Raw genomic sequence first — 13,637 nt, forward strand, 5'->3', positions numbered from 1 at the left:
AATGATGACTGCACTGGTCAAGGAATTCCGAATTGTATAAGATTTAATACGTAATTATTGTTCGGTGAATGGATTTGTGAGAATTCCTGTCGATATCGGTGACAGAGGAGTACGTGCGTCGCTGGAATACGTAATGGAGTTTATTTAATAAACTTGGGGTCAGAAAATATCGATGGTCTGCATGGATACATCTGCAGTTCGGAATCGGAATCTATGCTCACTCCTGGTATGCGGGTATTTACGGCTACTGGCGACCTAGCGGAAAGGCCGGAAACCAAGTAGCACCCTCCAGCCACAGTGGAAATAATGAACAACGGATCCAGCTCATTGAATAGAGGTGGTTGGTGCGGTTGCCTTCCGGAACTAGGACTGCGCCGTGCGGCAGTAATCGAGGTTACACGATGGGGTATTTCCAGCTGACATATTTTCACGTCAGCTGCGTCTTGACGGATTAGTATCACTGTGTTATCTACGTCTGCAATAGCGGAAACGGGGATATAGCCTGCGCCTTCAAACGATATTGCACTTGCGCTGATCGCGGAAAGCTCTGCTGCAGGCTTCAGAATGGCATCCAGCTCGCCGATAGGTACAGGTCTGAAAAATATTTGTACAGCCGTGCGATCACTATGAGCTTGGCTGTGCCTTTTCGATTTTCTGTCCAGTATTTCGAACTGTTGAAAACCTTTCATTGTGTTGTGGATGACCAGTTTGGCTTGGTGACTTTCGGCTCTTCGTTTCCGCTTGCAGTCCCGGGCATCTGGTATACACAGCACGCTGCAGTCCTTCGGGACCCCGCCGACATCGACTGCGTCGGAGAGCGGCTGTAACATGAACCGGTTGTCTTTTACCGAATAGTCTAAAACGAACGCCTGTAAGCATTCGCCAATTGCCAGTATGGTATTGTCGCGATATGTTTCCAAGAGTGATACGTGGAAATGTGTGTTGTACTTCATTTGCAGCTCCAGGTTGCCGGTGAAATCATCGACTGAGTACAAGAATATATTATCGCCATCTTCTTCGGATGTTTCGTAGCTAACAGAAACGAAGACGCATCTACTCAGGGCGAGCTTCTTAGCGTAGCTCATCTGTTCGAATAGATCATCAGCGTCATTTTGTCGCTGGGCGTTCATCGAGATTATATCTGTAATTATCGCATTGGGGTATCGCTCATAAAGGTCATAGAAACTGGTGAACTTGCCATCCAGGCAGCTGAAAACCGCAAGCTGTGATGAATATTCAGTCTTGGACAGCTCTCTGTCAAAGTGGTCGGCGACCAGCGTCGCCACAATGAAGGACGGGTTATGGGTGGGCACCACGCATTTACTGATCAGCCCTGGTGTGGTATCAGATGTTCGGACAAGCTGCGGCTTCCACTTGCGCATTTCCTTACAATGAACAACTAACATATGTCCATTGGCGTCTGTGACTAAGAAAGAATCGTCACTGGCAAGTTTTATCTCCCGGGGATGGCATGGAAATGGGAGATGGCCAATTGATAAGTCGTTCAATGAGAACAAGTAAACTGACGTTTCATGATATAATAAAACTTTATCACTTGATGCAATTGGACATATATGTAGGCCTTTTGAATGTACCTTCAGTTTTGCAAGCAGCTTCTGACCTTTGTAGATTACTAGGGAACCCATAATATCACAATACATGATGCGGACCCCACGCTCGGTCATCTTAACTTTAAAACTGAATATGGGATCTTTGGCATCCACTCTGAGCATTTGCACATGCTTGTCCTTGTCAATCAGGTAAACGTTGTTGTCTAGTGACAAGCCAAGATACCCTGAGTCTGCAGACATGAAAGTTCTGGTCGGCGGCTGCGTTTCAACAGATAGCTTGATTGAAGCCGAATGGTCACTCCAATGTAGCTCATATTTGGAATCCAATCGCACATATATATTCTCGTCCAGTGTACAAACGGCTATAGTGTCCAGCTCACGGAGAATCATCTGTCCATTTGGGAGGATATCTTGAACATCAGCTTTACTCAGCACTTTTCTGGAGTTTTGATGGAGATCGCCTGCAGGATCAAGCCAGTATATCCCTTCTGTAGTAGGCCACATTTTCTCCACGCTAGATCCAAAATCTATGGGGTCGTGTCTAATAAACTCATTTGGAAATCCCATTCGATAAAGTTCCAGTAATCCATTATTCAGCGAGGTACCTCCGCAGAAAAACATATAACTGGTCATCTCTGGCCCCGCTACGCCAGCGAACAAAATTGAATCGGTTCTAGTTGACTCTGAGAATAAACGGAAATTATCCCGCCGCCGCCTTAATACCAAACCGTTTAACCTTGAATGTACCAGAATAAGATCCTTTCCTATTGGGGAAAAATAGTCCAACTCTGGCCCAAACTCCAAACGGTTCTTCCCAAGTACCAAAGGACTTCGCGACAGCATTGCCCCACTTGAATCAAATGCCAATTTGGATAGCAACTCGAAATACATCCCTGTGTTAGTCACAGCACATATTTTCGGCGAGTCTTCTCCATACAGAACATAGGCATTTGTTATCTGTAGTTTGGGATCCAAGATAGTCGGAAACGGCCCTGCCTCAGTAGCGGATGACTTCGCCTGTTTTGCCACAGTCCGCGCTGCCAAGTACGGAGCCGCATAATAGTGTGTTTCACTAGGAGTTAGCACAAATGATCCCACGCTGGAGAGCGCAAGCAGAAACGGGGGTCGAGAAAAAACGCCTACCTCCAGCATATCTGTTGACACCGCCCAAGGTGTCGCATGCGACTGATCAAGAGGTTCCTGTATCTCCTCATAGTAGTACGGTCCAGCATACTGACCTTTAGAAAGAATTCCAATACTGAGCTGCGATCCATCTACGTCAGTTATATCCCACCTGAGGGCTATCTGTAAGATTTCCTCAGCGGAGGCGTAGATGGCGCGCATATTTCTGAAGAATAACTCTTTCTCTCCATCAAGTTCGCATTGGTATATCGAATAACCATCCCATACAAGAAACATGCGACTCAGTCTTTCGTCGAAACAGCAGCAAGGACTGCGAACTGGATTCTCGACCGTATATGTGTCAACGATCTCCAGCTTTTCATTTATAATTCTACAGGCCCCATCGCGCTCGAAGACCGCTAGGTAATTGCGCTTTGTTAGCGGTTGTACGTAAGAACTTGCGCTTAATATGTCTAATGGAAAGCTTGAGGCTGAGATTATATCATGTGGTGAACTCATGTTACGAATCGATAGCCCGTCCCATTCGACAATAAGGATTTCCTCATCATTTCTCCAATGGTAGCCACCTACAAACTGTTTTGGCTTTCGGACATCTGTCAATGCTAGAGTCGCAGGCATGTATATACTTAACTGTGAATTACTGTCAGCCGTCGGGGCGCATGTAAAGCCCCTTTCATTGACCTTAGCTGGCACTGGCGTTTATTGTACTCTTGTACGTTGTGCCAGCCCACTTTTGTGCCCGTGCCAATTTTTACAAGAAAGGAAATCTCCGTTATGCTCTGAAGTCGTGACGGAACATGGTAATATCCAAAAGTTGGCAATCGATGTATAACTCACAGTTTAGTAAAGAAGTGCTAATTCTTATCGATTGAAGTTGCTGAGATATCAGGGAAACGTTAGTATAAGGCGATGAGCTTTTTCAGCAGAAACATAAACAGCAAGGACCGTCACAAAATACAAATCATATCTAACAGTACAGCTCCGTCTTTCGAGCCGAACAATGAATTCGTAACATCAAGTTGCTGCTGCTGCGGCACAATTCTTCAGCACCCAAAGAACATCAGCAAATTCAGGTGCTCAGTTTGCTACGTGACAGTGGTGTTACAGGGGACTGCATTCACGCAAGATAAGACGGAATTGTTCGATCTAGATGATATGCGTGAATTACTTAGCTCCTGTAACAACACTTATCGGGAACTTGATAAGGACGAGAAACGTCTCAGGAAACACGAAGTTTTTCATCTTCTTGAGGATTATATTGCCACGCGCATGGTCACTATCTTTCCATTAAACGCATCTTTTGAAAGCAGCAATCCGAGAGAGATGTTAGATTATGATCAAGTAAAGGAATTTTACAGAATTTTAATGGAATTACCCACTAAAAAACCCTTTTATTCATTTTTGGTTGCTTGCAATGAATTGTTGAAACGTCCCCACGTTGCTCTTAATACTCCGACACCTACAAACCCGAAATACAAGCGTATCGGATTATTTAGATGGATTCTTATCATATTGGAAGTGCCTATTTTTAAACAGACCCTAGCGAATGCCGAAGCTCGATGCAATACACCACACTTCCGGGCTATATCATATGAGGTGCTCAAAAAAGCTGTCGGATACATGTCATGCTTGGACGAGGCCAGCGCAAAAGAACTAGTACATTTCTTAAAGTATATGCAGAAGGATATTTTTGCATCGAAGGTTGAATTAGTGAACATGTACATCACTTTCCACTTCGCGAGGATACTTCATACAATAGGCAAAGAGACAAACAATGGCAAATATAGCCCTCAGCTAGAGGACTTCGAACACTCAGAGAAACTTAATCCCTCTTTAAACCAGGGAAGTGCGAAGAAATTGGTGCATACCAATATGAATATTTTCTTTGGCGGCATAGTCAGACCGATGACTTCAAGCGCTAATAGTAAGGATATCCTTGCACTAAATTATAGGTTTAGCCCTGAAGACTATGGAAATGAGTGGCATATCAAGACGGGCGCCAGACTACTCCTCTGTCTCTATGTGGCCAATCAGTCGGCTTACAAGTGCCCTGTGTCGAACTTTTATAACACTATGATCGATTTTGTCGACTACAAGAGAGACTTTGAGCTTTGGCAAGATCTAAGCAAACTTTCAGCTAGTCATGAGAAAGAAAATAGCGGGAGTTCTGGGCCACGCTACAGCCCGGTGCAATTCACGATATGCCAATGCCCCTTTTTGTTTTCTTTGGGTATGAAAATCTCCATTTTAGAGTATGAGACAAGGAGACTCATGGAATACAGCGCCGAGCAGGCCTTTTTAAAGGCGCTAGACAGAAAACAAGTGGTTGATGTCTATCTAAAGATACGAGTCCGAAGAGAATTTGTTACAACCGATTCTCTTCGGAGCATCCAAAACCAACAGAAGGACCTTAAAAAATCATTAAGAATTGAATTCGTGAATGAGCCTGGCATAGACGCTGGAGGATTACGTAAAGAGTGGTTCTTATTACTAACAAGGGACTTGTTCAATCCCAACAACGGTCTATTTGTTTATGTACCAGAGAGTAGACTATGCTGGTTTTCAATCATGGAGTCAATCGAACACGAGCTACTACAGGGAGAGGGTAGCAGCAGCGAGTTATACTACCTATTTGGTGTTGTCCTAGGCTTAGCAATCTATAACTCCACAATATTAGATCTCAAGTTTCCCAGAGCTTTCTACAAAAAGATCTGCGGAGAGGTACTCTCCGTGAACGACTTTTTAGAATTGTACCCAGAAACCGGCACAAATATGCTAAAGATGCTTGAATATGATGGAGAAGACTTCGAAGATATCTTTGCACTTACTTTCGAAACATGCTTTCCTGACCGTTTCGATGAATCAAAAATACATTACAGGCAACTTTGTCCAGATGGCTCCACACAGGCCGTTACCCGCGAAAACAAACACGAGTACTTCAGACTATGGATGGACTTCTATCTCAACCGCTCAATTGCCCCAGGTTTTGAAAGCTTTCGGAATGGCTTCTTCCACGTCATCGAGGGCAATTCCTTCCGTCTATTCGGCTCCGAAGAACTCGAACAGCTAGTGTGCGGCAGCAACGAGCAGAGTCTTGACGTCAGTATGTTGCGCAGCGTCACCCGTTACCAGGGTGGCTTTGATGATAATAGCCCTGTGGTACAGTGGTTCTGGGAGATACTCTCAGAGATGGAGTACCCGCAGCAACGCAAGCTTTTGCACTTCGTCACCGGGTCCGATCGCGTACCTGCCACCGGTGTAACGACTATTCCATTTCGAATTTCACGCATCCGCTCTGGGGCAGACAGGTTGCCACTATCTCACACCTGCTTCAATGAAATCTGTCTTCACGAGTACAAGGACAAGGAAACCTTGCGTAATAAGCTTATAATTGCGCTTGAAGAGTCACAAGGATACGGCTTTCGGTAAGATGCGTGATATGTAACCTAGGTAGAACCCCTCCTGCGGCCAGTGCTATCCGATGCTTCTTCTGGCAGCTGTCACTGAGGTGTCAGCGTCCGGAGAGGAAGGCCTTTATCACGTGATATACACGTGTAAAGTAATTTTGGACGAACCAATCATATCACGAGAAAAGTTGCCGCGCATTGCATGGAAATTTCGGCAGAGATGGAACTTTGCAAGGACGGCTCTCGGGCTGAAGATTTGTCCGTTGACGAGTGTAGCTCCACGAACAGTGAAAGTTTCAGAAGCGAATATCCCTTTCCCAGCTTCCAAGTAGCCTCTACTCGTTGTTGATACCGCCAAAGATATGTTGGGTCTAAGAAACTCTGTGACTGCTTTGAGAGCCGCTTCGCAAGCGAGATTGCTCTCCTGCTCGTCCGTGGCCGCTAAGTCGACCTACAGAACACCAGACTTCAGCGACTACTTGAAGGAGAAGAACGACAGCAACAAGGGCCGGTCGTACGCATACTTCATGGTTGGGTCGCTGGGCTTGTTGTCGTCTGCTGGTGCGAAGTCTACCGTGGACACGTTTATCAGCTCGATGTCCGCGTCTGCCGATGTGCTTGCCATGGCCAAGGTTGAGGTGAACCTAGCCTCCATTCCCGAGGGTAAGAACGTGGTTGTCAAGTGGCAAGGTAAGCCTGTGTTCATTCGTCACAGAACAGCATCAGAAATCGACGAGGCTAACGGTGTGCAAATGTCCTCTTTGAAGGACCCACAGACCGATGCGGACAGAGTGAAGAAGCCTGAGTGGCTGGTGATGCTGGGTATTTGCACTCACTTGGGTTGTGTGCCTATTGGCGAGGCCGGTGACTTTGGTGGCTGGTTCTGCCCATGCCACGGTTCCCACTACGATATTTCCGGTAGAATCAGAAGAGGCCCAGCCCCATTGAACCTGGAGATTCCAGCTTACGACTTCGATGGTGAAAAGTTGATTATCGGTTAAACATTGCCTGGCTATTTCTGAGACGACACACTATTTATAAATCGAAGATAATACACTCCACCGAAAGCTGCATCATATGAGTGCAGTTCTGGAAGGAACCTACTGTTTCCACTGTTGCCAATACTATCAACTTCATATCTCATTCAACATGGGTCGGAATCTTAACGCATCTATTTATTTTTTTAAAAAATGAACATATTCCAAATTAAAACTAAGAGTAATTCCTGCATCAGCAAGTAATTGCCTGTGTAAAGCTCAAGGTTCTCTCGTCCTGCTTCTAATCATGGAGGAGGCTGAACCTTATTTATACATACATCATTCTGTCCATGTGTATATATAAAAAGAAAATCATGATCTAAAAGAATTCCATGTATGTACACATATTACGGAGGGTTAAGGTGACGAACGGTAGCTACAGGCCTATAAATCTGGGTTCCTTTGCAAAAGTTCATGCAACTCATCTGGGACGTTGCGCCAGTCTTCGGCAATCCATTTCCTTATCCTATCCTCATCGGCCTGTGCTAGTATATCTACTTCAAGAGAGCTCCTGGCACATGTAAAATTGCCAGCGGGAGAGAGGAGAGGCGAAGATTCTTGAGTGGGGTAAGAAACTTGTTTTGATGGTATGCTGCTAGCCATCTTCTTCCGTCTGTGTTCCTTACCGTTGTTTAATGATACTCCGATATAATGTTCTATTAACTTCTCTGCGTATGGGGGCAAGTTTTTGGGCCTGTAGTCGCCCACATATTTGCACCTCCAGTATACAGACCAATGTAGTTCACCATATGCCGGGATGTTCCTATGTCTACCAAGGTTAGGCACATAAACGTTTTTCCATTGGCAATTTTTATCTTCAATCCTTATGCCGATGAACATCATTTCCACTATCCACCAGGCAATGACCTGAAATATACTCTTTGTTCCATGTCCATCGTTCTTTGCTGGCCGGATTATACATCTCGGAGGGAAGGCCCTGGGAGAGTGGCCGAGACTGCTTGCACTCTGCAAGGTAGAGCCGGATTTCTTCTTAAAGACACGAAGCATACTGGATACCTTCCGCGGCACCTTTAGCAGCCCATGGAATTTATCCAAATCCACCTTGGACGGGTTGCTGCTGTTAGTGAATGGGCTTTGCATGGTAAATTGGCCTTTTTTCAAACTTAGCATATCGTGGCTCGCAGAGAGAACACTACTTGAGGAGTCGTAAGTATTGGCAAATTGATGAATAATGCCCTTCTTGAAGTGAACTCCATGTTTGATCGCTTCCGAAAGCATCCATCGCAAAGAAAGATTGCTGAGAAACTGTTCTGTTTCGATGTCGGGTGCCCAGCCACCACCGACGTCAGAGTGATCGCCGGGAAACCACTTCTCCACCAAATCAGAAGAGACAAAAGTACTTCGGTCTGAAGATTCATTGCCGGGAGAATAATGCTGAAAGACACCCTCCACACGCTGTTTAGAAAGCGAACTCAACCGCCTTCTGAACCAGGAGCCTTGGGTTTCCTGTCCTACCCCCTCCAAGTAATCCGCCACATTCCTTAACAACACTGCCGCCGAATCGGAATCTGGCTTCATACCATCGGCGAAGAGGCCAGCATCGGGACTGCGATCGGTGAGTTGTGGGATACTACTGGTCCGCACTAGAGTCGAGTTTATGAAGGGGTTCGAGAACCGCTCGCTATCGGTGTAGCCGTACTGGAGGGGGGAGTAGTGTTGCGGCTCAATCATGTAGTTCCGATACACAAAGGAAAACAACTTCTGTGTGTATGGGTTAGGCGAAAAGCTTTGCTGTTTGAACTTACCCCGTCGTTCATCCACGCTGCACGCATGTCGCACGTGGTCGACTATGCCGCTTCTCGATGTGTAAGGAAAGAGTCTATCTCTAATAATGCCGCATGAATTGACCGAATCAAAGAGGCCCTCGAAGTGAACGCGAATAGGAATGTTTCTCGCGAAGGTATTTCTAAATTCATCGATAAGCGTGGTCGTATAGTCCGGCTGGCTCGGCTGGCAGGCGTATTCCCACGCCGCGTAGATCTTCCACGCCATCGGAACTATGTTTTCCAACCCGCGCTTTAGGATTCCAACCCGCTCCAACATCCCAGTAAGGACCCTGGCAATAAATGCACCCCTGCTGAAGCCGAACATGATTATCTTGTCGTCCAATTCGTAGTACTGCACGAGGAAGAGATACGCGGATATAATGTGGTGGTCCAAGCTGAAGGCAAACATTGAATCAAACGTATTTTCCAGGGCGCATCGCGTGCTGCTCTTGTCCCCTCCCCTCACGCTCATGCTGGTCCCGATCCCGGGCTGGTAGTAGCACATCTGGATCGAGTCGTCGTTGCTTTCTAGCATGCGGAAGATCTTCAACACATTCGTGAACGGGTCCGGACCGAAGTTCTGGTCGGTGCCATCGAAGCAGAGGACGAGATTTTTCGGCTTTCTCAGAGGAGTTTTCGCGGAGTCGCTTATTCCTGATCTATCCGTCATAGGTATGCTGCTGGGGTCCCGACTGTTAGCTGGGCGGTTTCCGTACCGCTCTGCCTCTCCAACGAATAACGAATTCCTATAGATACAGATATAAATATAATCTTTGCCAGCCTGTAATCTGTAAAGTATATCTTGTTTTGTGTCCGGCGGTAACAGCCGCTTGCATGCGCGTGACGGAGAACGACAGCCGTTAGCGCCTGTGGTAACAAAGAAGGAATTAGTCACGGAACTCTTCCTTTAAAATCCAGCCTGATCGAGTCTTGTCAAAAGTAGCAATAGTTCTTAATAGGGCCCTCGTCTGTGTCAGGTCCTGTTTAGTTAAGATTTTCAGTCCGGTGTGTTCTATGAGTGCCACCGATGTGGAAAAATAGCCGGGTTGAGCCTGGAGGAAATCACGCATCTGCGCCAAAGACCGGGCGTGCTCCTCGGACATTGTGGATGCGGGCGTAGTTGCCGGAGGCGGGTTCCCTAAAGCTGTAATGATAGCCGCGGAGCTGGTGGCAGGTTGGCGGCGCTTCTTTTTGACTCTACCAGCCTGGCCGAACTTGCCCGTCCATGTAGGCGTGCTGACATCGTAGTTTTTGGTCAGGGCGCGGGACTTCCGCAGGGCGGCGAGGGCGTTGCGGGCGACCAGGGCGGCCTCGCGGGCGATGATGTCGTCGGAGGGCGTGGCGTGGGCCTGGACGACGGAGTCGTGGTGGACGGCGGTGGCGAGGCTGCCGCCGCCAAGCAGGCCGTCCATCAGACGGGCGTCCTCGTCCTTCTCGCGGTCGGCGCGGTCCTTGGCGTTGAAGAAGCCCTCCAGCTTGGAGACGCCCTCGAAACGCTGGACGGAGTCGTAGTCGTCGGTGCCGTGGGCGGCCGGCTGGCGGCGGAGGGAGGCGGTCTGCTGCTCGATCTCAGAGGCAAAGGAGTCGCTGGCGGCGCCCGGGCCGAAGGAGAAGAGGTCGTGCAGCTCGTTCATCTTGAAGAAGCGCTTCTGCTTGGGGTCGCTGAGGACCTTGTTGGTGAGAAACTGCTTGAAGATCTGGCGGTGGTATATCTTCTCCTCGATGGAGCCGGCGACCATGAGCAGGTAGATAGTCACGTCGCGCTTCTGGCCTATGCGCCAGGCGCGCTCGCGGGCCTGCAGGTCCGTGGAGGGGTTCCAGTCGGGGTCGAAGATGATGATTCTGTTCGCGCCCGTGAGGTTGACGCCGAGGCCCCCCACGCGGGTGGTCAGAAGAAAGAGGTGGTACGGGCCGTTGTTGAAACGGTCCACGAGGGCCTGCCGGTGTGCGATGTTTGTGGTTCCGTCCATCCGGAGGTACTGTAGGCCTGCCAGCTCGGGATCTTTGTGCGAGATGTAGGCCTCCAGGATGTCGAGCATCTGCCTGGACTGGGTGAAGAGCAGGGCCTTGTGGCCCTGCTTCTTCCAGGTGAGCAGTAGCTGCTTGATCACCGTCATTTTGCCGGACCTCCTGGGGTCGCCGAACGATGGTTCGTGCTTCCTGAAGTCGCGCTCCAGGAGGTCGGGATGGTTACAGATCTTGCGCAGAATGTCGATGCCGTACAGCACCTGCCTCCTGCCATTCTTGATTTTTATCATATCCTCCGAGTTTAGAAATTGCAGGTACTTCTCCTTCTGGAATTGCGTCATCTTGCAAAATAAGACAAACTCATTCTTCTTGGGCAAATCCTTGGCAACATCATTCTTGACTCGTCGCAGTAAGTATGGGGAAATGAGGTCTCTGAGTGCCACCGCGCACTTATAGCCGGTCTGGACCTGTATATTGGTCGCATTAGCATAGCCGCCCGCGTTGATGGGGTTAGCAAACTGCTGTTGGAAGACAGGCAGTGTGCCAAGCTTTCCGGGGAATATGAAGTCAAAAAGACTCCAGAGCTCCGTGAGGTTGTTCTGTATTGGCGTACCCGAAAGTATAATGCGGTGGGGTGTTCTTAGTCTCTTGCATGTTAGGGAGATCCCAGCGTCTGGGTTGCGTATCTTGTGGCCTTCATCCAAGACGGCGTAATCCCAGTTCACATGTAGCAACAAGTCAGAATGAATTTGTAGCCCTAAATATGTGGTGATCAGAATGTGACCGTCGTCGACCACTTTTTGTACCAGACTTTCGATGCCTCGTCTGGCCTCGAGCTGTTTCTTTGTGCGTCCGAGATTGGCGTACTGCTCGTAGGAAAATTCATTACTCTCATCACGCATCAACAGCTCCTCTAGCTGCTCCTCTGTCATTTTCTTCCTAGTTATCATTCCGGCCCCGATCGAATGCAGAATCACCGCCCTGAAGGGTGGCCACCAGGTCTGAAACTCACTGCACCACTGTTTCATAACAGTCGCTGGGCATACCACAAGGACAGGTCCCTTCAGCTTGCCGGAATGGTGCAGAGATGCCAGAAAGGACACGATCTGGATGGTCTTGCCGAGCCCCATTTCATCGCCGACGATACCTCCACAATTCTGCTGGTGTAGTTCGTACAGCCACTGCACACATGTCTTCTGGTAGCTGAACAATTTGTCAAAAATGTCAGCGGGTATTTTGAAGTCGTCATACAGCTTGGCGTCCGGCAGGGTCGGGTGTGGTTTCTCCCACTCGGGAATGCCAGGATGAGGGTCGTGTCCGCGGCTTCTTTTTCGTTGCTCGAGCCATCCCGATAGTCGCCTTTGGTAGTGGAGTTCGTTGCCGTCATCCTCAGCAGCGTCTGCTGTCCCCTCCGCGGAAGCGCCCGATGAATCGGAATCAGAATTGTCTTCCTCGTCGGTGTAGGGGAACGGCACGCTCTCCGGCGTAGCGTCGGCGCCGTCCTCTTCGCCGTGCGAGGCCTGTCTATTGTCTGCGCGAGTGCTGTCATCGGCCAAAGTGAACTCCGTGCGGTTGCCAAATGCGGTCAGGCGGCCAGTTCTGACGAGGTAATCTTTTTCGGACTCCCCTGCTTGACGCACTCCGCCGCTCCTCGGCTCATCTGTCTTCTGGTCCTGGCCAATCTCCCGTAGTCTTCTTTTAATATCTCTAATATCCTGCAGCACCGGCGGAAGGTCCTCCGCCTCGAGCCGATCAAGCTGCTCCTGTAGCTTCTTTCGCACGCTGATGCGAGTCGCCGCACGTAACTTGCGGCCCAAGCTGCTCTGCTGCTGACGCAGCACCTTCAGTTTCTCCTCATACCGTTCTAAACGGTCCTGTTCCAATTTATACTGCTTTTGATCCAAAAGCGTCTGCGCATTCGACTCTATCTGCTGCTCCAGCTCGCTATGTGGGACTACTTCGAGCCCCAGTTCCCCCAGCTCATCATCCGCACTCATCTGTGGCTTCTCAACGTTTCCGTCGTTCAACAACCGTGATGATCTAGGTGTAATGGCGAAAAGGCATGTGACGGCCGAACGACAAATAAAACCAGCAGGACGGCTCTCGACAGAAACAAGCCCTGGGCGAGCCGCCCAGGGCCCTCTGCACTCCACGTTCTTGCTAAGGCGTTATATATATATAACTAATAAGACAGCGCGGCTTCGGGCCAGCTCCGCTCGCCGTGGCCGCCAGACCTCTATGTACATGTGTGTTCCCAGGCGTCGTGTGCGCGTTCCACCTCGACCCTCCTTACGTCTTGTTGCTCTCGTCGAGCTCCTCGAGCTTCTGCATCTCTGCCCGTGCGTTGAAGTTCCCGGTGGACAGGTTCTCGTACTGCTGGTCGTAGCGCCCCGTCGACATCGCGCCGTTTCCGCGGAACCGCTTGGTCATGTCCACCATCCCACGCTTGCACTCCAGAAACGACCGCATCTGCGCGATGCACAGGTCTGGCATTTGCTTGCGCAGTTCTGGGTCCTCAAGACATTTCTTGGGTGTGTTCCGCTCGATCATCACGCATGGCGAGCGTTGGAGACATATAGCCACTGCTTTCCGCTGGTCCTTGCAACTGGCCCCCATGATGTGCTGCTCTCTGGCCTCGCTTTGGCTTCGTTACTCAGCTGGACTGTAGCTTGATGAAGTGCTAAAGAAGGGTAGGATGAGGCTCCCGATTTTTTCATACATTTG

At 49.1% G+C, this 13,637-nt stretch overlaps 6 protein-coding genes across 6 annotated transcripts; 2 read left to right on the top strand and 4 right to left on the bottom strand.

The window, feature by feature from the left end:
• Positions 1–140: 140 nt before the first annotated feature.
• On the bottom strand, positions 141–3,332 carry MLO127 (Mlo127p; the record flags this gene model as incomplete). The annotated part of the gene is made up of 1 exon (NM_210146.2): positions 141–3,332. One exon carries the CDS (start codon positions 3,330–3,332, stop codon positions 141–143), a length of 3,192 nt encoding a protein of 1,063 aa, NP_984792.2.
• A 291-nt stretch (positions 3,333–3,623) lies between these two features.
• HUL4 (putative E3 ubiquitin-protein ligase HUL4) lies at positions 3,624–6,143 on the top strand (the record flags this gene model as incomplete). Its single annotated transcript, NM_210147.1, has 1 exon — positions 3,624–6,143. The coding sequence occupies one exon, from the start codon at positions 3,624–3,626 to the stop codon at positions 6,141–6,143; it is 2,520 nt and encodes an 839-aa protein (NP_984793.1).
• Positions 6,144–6,483: 340 nt separating this feature from the next.
• Positions 6,484–7,122, top strand: RIP1 (ubiquinol--cytochrome-c reductase catalytic subunit RIP1; the record flags this gene model as incomplete). The annotated part of the gene is made up of 1 exon (NM_210148.1): positions 6,484–7,122. The coding sequence occupies one exon, from the start codon at positions 6,484–6,486 to the stop codon at positions 7,120–7,122; it is 639 nt and encodes a 212-aa protein (NP_984794.1).
• Positions 7,123–7,542: 420 nt separating this feature from the next.
• AGOS_AEL066C (uncharacterized protein) lies at positions 7,543–9,615 on the bottom strand (the record flags this gene model as incomplete). Its single annotated transcript, NM_210149.2, has 1 exon — positions 7,543–9,615. The coding sequence occupies one exon, from the start codon at positions 9,613–9,615 to the stop codon at positions 7,543–7,545; it is 2,073 nt and encodes a 690-aa protein (NP_984795.2).
• A 217-nt stretch (positions 9,616–9,832) lies between these two features.
• RAD26 (DNA-dependent ATPase RAD26) lies at positions 9,833–12,910 on the bottom strand (the record flags this gene model as incomplete). Its single annotated transcript, NM_210150.2, has 1 exon — positions 9,833–12,910. One exon carries the CDS (start codon positions 12,908–12,910, stop codon positions 9,833–9,835), a length of 3,078 nt encoding a protein of 1,025 aa, NP_984796.2.
• Positions 12,911–13,202: 292 nt separating this feature from the next.
• Positions 13,203–13,529, bottom strand: PET191 (Pet191p; the record flags this gene model as incomplete). Its single annotated transcript, NM_210151.1, has 1 exon — positions 13,203–13,529. The coding sequence occupies one exon, from the start codon at positions 13,527–13,529 to the stop codon at positions 13,203–13,205; it is 327 nt and encodes a 108-aa protein (NP_984797.1).
• Between the last annotated feature and the right edge of the window lie 108 nt (positions 13,530–13,637).

This window comes from Eremothecium gossypii, chromosome V, assembly GCF_000091025.4.
Source record: "Eremothecium gossypii ATCC 10895 chromosome V, complete sequence".
NCBI lineage: Eukaryota > Fungi > Ascomycota > Saccharomycetes > Saccharomycetales > Saccharomycetaceae > Eremothecium > Eremothecium gossypii.